Genomic DNA, 7,181 nt, shown 5'->3' on the forward strand with positions numbered 1-7,181 from the left:
CAATACAAACCACAAATTGTAAAAAATGATAGCACTGCTTCCTCTGTATGAACATGGGCCAAATCACACTCCACTCACTCACACAAGTAGTGCCATTTAAGTCTATAATATTACATTCAAATGAGCATGGCAAAGAGGATTTGGTCCCATATTTGGTCCTGGCAGAAAATTATGTGAAGAGTGAGAAAATATATCCAGATCCAAATCTACTGACAGTGAGCTGAAGAAAAAAAATTTGGGCAACATAAGCTGAAACTGTCCTTGAACCAGACCCACACCCACAAACAAATCACACTTTCGTAGAGGATCCTCAGTAAAGGCACCTATATTAAGCCAAAAGATTGAAGTAAATGAAAGGCTAGTAATGTGCTATGGGGAAAAAATCCTATATAGGGGGTCTGAATATGCTCTTAGTTTAATGAATAACAAAAATCCCACTGACTTCAGTGGGATTGGCCTCATAATTGCATTTCTAAAACATAAAAGAGTACAGTGAGAGAGCACAATTGTTTAAATACATGTCTCTAATCTGATAGTCAGCTCCTGTTCTGACTCTGAAACAGTCCCATATCAGGGCTCTAATGGTCTATTCATTAGATCTCAGTTCAATTCTAACAAAGAAAAACCTCCTTCAGAATCATCAGCAGTAGGGCATTTGTAAGAGATCATTATTTTCAAGAAGAGAGAAAACCCCACTCTCTCTTACTGCTCCAGCCTGGCGCTGGGCTTCCTAATTACAATCAAAAGGTTACGCTGGCCTTGTGATCAGTGGGCTTTCGTCCTTGAACACAGAAATGAGCTCACAGCTGATCATGCAGAGACAACCGCTGGTGTATGAGTCTGTCTCTCCCCTGCCGCCCGAGCCTGTTCGGAGCAGGAACCCCGCATTACATCACCGGCTCGCTCGCTCGCTTCTCGGGAGGGAAGGAGCAAAGCGGCGACTCCGGGGGGCTGCTGCTGATGGTGAGAAGGGAGAGACTCAGGAGCCAGGGGGCGAGGAGGCTACTGCGGAGGGGCGGCCGCGCACGCAGGAGAGGCTGGAATCCCGCAGCTAGAGGAGGATGCAAGGGTTACGAGACATGCATTAAAGAAGAGGGCTAAGGGGGAGACCAACCCCCACCCGGTCTAGCCGACTCTCCCTTCGGCATCCTCCCATGCGACGGTGCCTGCACCCCAAGGGCAGCCGGGCAGCGAGCCGGGGGCTCCAGCTCCCCGGCTGAGCAGAGACAGGCCGGTGGGGGAGGGTCGAGCTTTTCTTTTTCGGTGGCGCTCCCTCCCTCCCCCGGCTGAGAAGATGTTATGGCCGAGCTGGCGGAGAAGGGCAGCGGCAGCCTAGGGGCGGCGGGCGGGCGGCAGCAGCAGCAGCAGGATGGGGGGGCGGCGGATGGCGGGGGGTCGGAGGAGGAGGCCCGGGCCGCCAACCCCCCTAACTACGAGGACTACGAGTGCAAGATCTGCTACAATTACTTCGACCTGGAGCGACGCGCGCCCAAGCTGCTGGAGTGCCTGCACACCTTCTGCCAGGAGTGCCTGAGCCAGCTGCACCTGCGGGCCGCCCAGCGCCCCCCGCCCGCGCAGCCCGGCCCGCCGGGCGCTGCGCCGTGGCGGGCCGGGGCCAGCGGCACCATCTGCTGCCCGGTGTGCCGCCACCGCACCGCCCTGCCCGACCAGCGCGTGCACAGCCTGCCCGTCAACACCAAGCTGGCCGAGGCCTTCCCCCTGCAGCTGCGGGCCCGCGACCCGCTGCCCCAGGACAGCCTGCCGCCCGCGCCGCGCCCCGCCGCCGGCCCCCAGCCGCGCGCCGCGCCCCACGAGGCGGGCCCAGCCCCGCGGCCGCAGCGCCACGGCCCGCGCTCCTCGGGCGGGGGCTACGAGAGCTGCCAGAGCTGCAAGCGGGCGGCGCTGAGCGCGGGCTGCGTGTGCGTGGTCTTCTCCTTCCTCTCCATGGTGGTGCTGCTCTTCACCGGCCTCATCTTCGTCAACCAGTACGGGGGGGAGCCGGGGCCCGGCGGCCCGGCCTCGCCCTCCCCCGTGGGGCCCATCTGCCTCTCGGTCGCCAGCATCCTCGCCCTCTTCTCCGTCGTGGTCACCTGGCTCATTTGCTGGCTCAAGTACCGACCCGAGGCGGGGGCCGGGGCGGCCCCCGGGAGCGGGACCCCCAGGGGGCGGGCTGCTGCTGCTGCAGGCGGCAGGAGGAGCCACACGTAGCGTTGGGGCCGCGGCCGCCTGTTGCTGCTCCTGCAGCTGCCGCCGCCGCCTGAGGTTGGGTGCCCCCCTCCCCCAGGGTGCGGGAAGCGGGGGGCCTGGCGGGGTACTCGGCCCGGGCGTTTCCACCCACCTACGCGCTCGCCGGGCCTGGTCCCCTCTCGTCCTGGGAGGTAAAGGGCGGGCGGGTGTGAGAGGAACGGGGATCACAGAGCCTCGGTGCATTGGCTTGGTCTCGTCCCTTCCACACACCCTGCACTCCTTATCGCCTCTCTGCCTCCACGGGGGAATACATGGAGCCCCTGGGGGTGGGGGGACCTGCTGGCCCTCCCTGCACTTGGCCTCTTCTGTGCACGTGGAGGACGCACCTTGCCTTGTCTGTGCTCCACATTTGAGGAGGGACCCTGCAAGAGGCTTGAAGGAAGTGGGACCGTTGCACCTCCGTGCACTTGCCTTCTTTCCTACGTGCAGGGGGCACTTACCTGTGCTTCAGATTTGAGGGTGCAGGGCTGGGGTCTTGAGGAAGTGGGACCATTGTACCTCAATGCACTTGTCCTGCTACTTCCTCCACAAAAGTCATGAACACAGTTCTTGATCCCAATCTGTGGGTGTAAGGAAAGTCCTAGTCATGCAGAGAGGTGAAACCATTTTTCCAAATTCACTTGAACTGTTACCTGTTACTCACCACACATGCAAACTTCTTATGGCTCTCTCCCTTATGTTCCCAGCCTACAGGGAAAGACCATCGGTGGGAGAATTGGAGGAGATGGGTCAGTTATTTTCAACTCAATCCTGATATGCAAATCCTTCTTTGGGAGAGTAGGATCTTGTTAGTGGATAAGGATGCAGGGCCATCATTTTGAGTGGCAGTGTTGTCTACTCTGAAAAGTGTTGTCTAGTGGATAGAGCACAGACTGGGAGCCAGGCACTTCTGAATTCTAATCCTGGCCTTGCTGCTGATCTGCTAGGGGCCTTTGGGAAAGTGATTTAGCATCTCTGTATTGTGGTTTTCTCCTCTGTAAAATGGGAATAATAATTCTTATTTACCTATTTCAAAGGGAGTTGTGATGACTAATTAGTTAATGTTTGTAAAGCACTTTGAAAATATCAAGTGCTATATAAGTGCTAAGTATTATTTATTTTTCACTACATCAAGAAAGGGAGGATAATAGAAGGAATGCTATCTCAGCTCTATCATGGACAATTAATGAGTTTGAGATGAATGCATTGTGTACATGTATAGAGGGATGGGAGGGATGTATGATGGAGGGAGCAAACAAGGTGGGAGAATTAAGGCGTAAGATCTATCAGCTATCTTCTTGCCAACTGGAGGGGAAGATATATGTCTCTAACAGATATACAATGGCTTGGCATCTTGGGAAATTAGGAAAAGTCAAGGGGTAGGAAAGGGTCACACACCATTTCCCCACTTTTATGATTTATCGGCATACCCTTGTTTCTGTGCTTGCTAATGCAGAGGGGATGAAGCCGTTTATCAAAGAAAACTGGCTTACTGTTGCCCCCACCTGGAAGATAATTGAAGAGATGCATTGTTGTTGTTATGATCAGAATGAGATGACTGTGTTCATTGTATTTTGTACTTTCCCCTTTTTAACCGTAAAAAAAGGAACTACAGTACATGTACAAAAGAGCTGTCTTAAACTCCTGTCTTAAAGAGACTGCGCCAAAGTATCCCCACATGTATCGAATACACCTCTGTTCCCCCATATAAGAAAACAGCCTCTATAAAGCAAATGAGTTTTTGCCAGGCTCCTGAGTGGTTGTTTAAAATAGGCTTTGCTATTTCTTTTTTAGAGATGTTGTTGTGAGTAACTGAAACACTGTTTTGTGCATTTTAAACAATTTACAGAAGGTGGTTTAATTAATAGAATATAGCTCTAAAACTGGGATGAGAGATTTCTGAGGCACAGAATAATGTTTGATTGGCCATTCATTAAACTTTTATATGGTGAAAGGAATCCCACATTAAAATATTGGTTTTTTTTTTCAACAGCACAGTAAAAGTGGAATATGATCGTATCATTTGCGTATTGATAATTAACCTTCAGTTATCATAGTTACAACTAGACATTGTTTTTCCCCCCTTCTTGATATGTTTCACTTCTGTATTATGAATTTCTCTAGAAGGCCAGGAGAACACTTTGTATATGTCAGGTTGGGGCTTTAATGCATTTCATATATGGTGAGATATTCATAATGGGAGATGAAAAATAATGCCATATAATTTCTTTTGTAATGTACAAAGGAGAGCACTCTATGTACGTACTATTGTATGTTGCAGGATAATTCATTTGGTGCCTGAATTTTTAAAAAAACTTAATTAGCTGTTATCTCTTATATCTGGAATGAGAAACTGCTTCTTCTTCCATATTTCTACATAGTACTGTATTGGAATGAAATGATAATTTTTGTGCTTAACAATTGGAGAATTTAAAGGTGGTTGTATATTATTCCCTGTGTATTTATGCAAGCTTTCTGCATGCTATCCTGACAAGTATTCTATTAATAGATCCTTACTTGACCACTTCTATTTATCACAAGTGAAAAGAAATGTATTGACTATTTAGGAGCAGAAAGCAGCAACTGAAGATTTGTTTTAAGTGTGATGTGTTTTATGACTGCACAAGTGATGTTTAGTGTGCATTGTCTTGATTATCACAAACCTGTAAAAATGTAGTATTTGTACAAAGATCTATTATAATGAAAGTATTTGATGAAAACCATACGTGATCTTTGTGTCACTTATATTCATAAACACATAAATTTGCACCAGCCTTTTCACACAACAGAAAATAAAAATGTTATGGGGAGATAAATTATTGGATTCTGTTCTGGCGCTGCTCTAACTTTCTGCATGACCTTGGTCAAGTTATTTAAGCCAGTATTTTCAAACTTGGATTAATAAATTAAGCAGCTAAATAAAAATATATCTTTTGAAAACTGAGCATAGCATTGACTTGAGTAGTAGATGTGGATACTTTGCACCTAAGAAATCAGACTACTTTTATTTAAGTTTCTGTATGATAATTGAGATGCCCAACTTCGGACACAAACATTTGAAAATTTTGGTTCTAACCTCTCTGTCCCTCAGTTAATCCATGTAAAATTGGATAGCAATACTTACCTCCCTAACTGGTGGGTCTAAGGCTTTATTCATTACACAGTTTAAAGTAATTTGAGATCCTGAGATACAAGGTGTTATAGGAGTGTGTAAAGCATTATAAATAATTTTAAGAATAAATGTATGTAAATTAGATGACATTTTCCCCAGTAATGTTTACTGAGGAAAAAATAAACAAGAATTTAAAATATATACATTCTTATGGATATCATATCCACTAATTTATAATTTAATTGTACATGTTTCTAGTGCAAATATAGCATTAGTTCATCAGTATTTTTATTAGTGAAGAACCAATAATGTTCACAGTTTTAAACAGTGTCATATTCTCCCAGTTGGAAGCATATGCTTCATCTCTGTATTTTCTATTCCTTCCACAAAACTATACACCTTCATGATTTTTCTGAGTCAAATTAAAATGGTATTGAAACACAGACAGTAGAGCAGATCTATGTGAAAATTAGAGTAACTTCACTGATTTCAATAGAGTTACTCTGGATTTACACCATAGTAGCGAAGAACAGAATTCATCTATACAGTGATTGGATTCTGCTTGTTTTCTGGATTCTCTTGAAACTACAGATTACTTATGCTAAATCTAGCCTTGATCATATATCAGTTTAAAAAAATCAAGTAAAATTGTTGCTAAAGAAAATCCATGTAACTGAACTGAGGTATATTTGTTACTATAACCATCTCAGTCCCACAACTCTTACGTTTTTTCAGTGTTTTTAAAATGTTAAATACATGGGGATGGGGGATTTGAAGGGGAATTGCCTCTGTGACAGTGGGGTGGGAGGAGGTATTGTTTCATATTCTCTGTGTGTATATAAAGTCTGCTGCAGTTTCCACGGTAAACATCTGATGAAGTGAGCTGTAGCTCACGTAAGCTCATGCTCAAATAAATTGGTTAGTCTCTAAGGTGCCACAAGTACTCCTTTTCTCTGTGACACTGTCTCCACAAATCTCAGACTCCTGATAGTTTTCCTATGGCTGAGCTTCCTTTTAATGATTTTTACCAGGACAGGGAGTGATCCAAACCCAAAAGATGGTGGGTCAGATTTTTACACAGAAGATTTGGAATAGATCAGTTGACTTCAGTTCAGTTTAGTTTACTCCAGAGTAAAACCAGTGTGTCTGAGAGCAGAATCCAGCCCATAGATGTAGAAGGCAGGGAGTTAATATACCATCTTAGGTATATTAGGCCTCAGCTGGAGTATTGTGTCCAGTTCTGGTTGCCACATTTCAGGAAAGATGCGGACAAATTGGAGACGGTCCAGAGAAGAGCAACAAAAATGATTAAAGGTCTATGAAGCATGACCTATGAGGGAAGATTGAAAAAATTGGGTTTCTTTAGTCTGGAGAAGAGAAGACTGAGGGGGGACAAGATAACAGCTTTCGAGTATATAAAAGGTTGTTACAAGGAAGAGGGAGAAAAATTGTTCTCATTAACCTCTGAGGCTAGAATAAGAAGCAATGGGCTTATGTTGGAGCAAGGGTGGTTTAGACTGGACATTAGGAAAAACTTCCTAAATGTCACGGTAGTTAAGACTGGAATAAATTGCCTAGGGAGGTTGTAGAATCTCCATCATTGGGGATTTTTAAGAGCAAGTTAGACAAATACTTGTCAGGGATGGTCTAGATCATACTTAATCCTGTCTTGAGTGCAGGGGACTGGACTAAAAGACCTCTCAAGGTCCCTTCCAGTTCAATGATTCTATGAGCTTTTGTTTTGGTCAACACAGCCAGAGGCCAGTGCTGTGGAAGATTTTCCTCTGAGGTGATAAAGTGTTGTAAAAGGTCTTGATTTTGCCTTCTTTCCTATCTAGGGTTT

At 46.0% G+C, this 7,181-nt stretch overlaps 1 protein-coding gene across 1 annotated transcript; it reads left to right on the forward strand.

Annotated features, from left to right (window-relative positions):
• Positions 1–560: 560 nt before the first annotated feature.
• RNF228 (ring finger protein 228) lies at positions 561–4,949 on the forward strand. Its single transcript, XM_048864733.2, has one exon. The coding sequence runs from the start codon at positions 1,300–1,302 to the stop codon at positions 2,206–2,208; it is 909 nt and encodes a 302-aa protein (XP_048720690.2). The 5' UTR covers positions 561–1,299; the 3' UTR covers positions 2,209–4,949.
• The last annotated feature ends 2,232 nt before the right edge of the window (positions 4,950–7,181 follow it).

Source organism: Caretta caretta, chromosome 9 (genome assembly GCF_965140235.1).
Source record: "Caretta caretta isolate rCarCar2 chromosome 9, rCarCar1.hap1, whole genome shotgun sequence".
Taxonomy (NCBI): Eukaryota; Metazoa; Chordata; order Testudines; family Cheloniidae; genus Caretta; species Caretta caretta.

Excerpts from the sequence above, each read along its gene's own strand:
- RNF228 (XM_048864733.2), top strand. The coding sequence starts at position 1,300 with ATGGCCGAGCTGGCGGAGAAGGGCAGCGGCAGCCTAGGGGCGGCGGGC.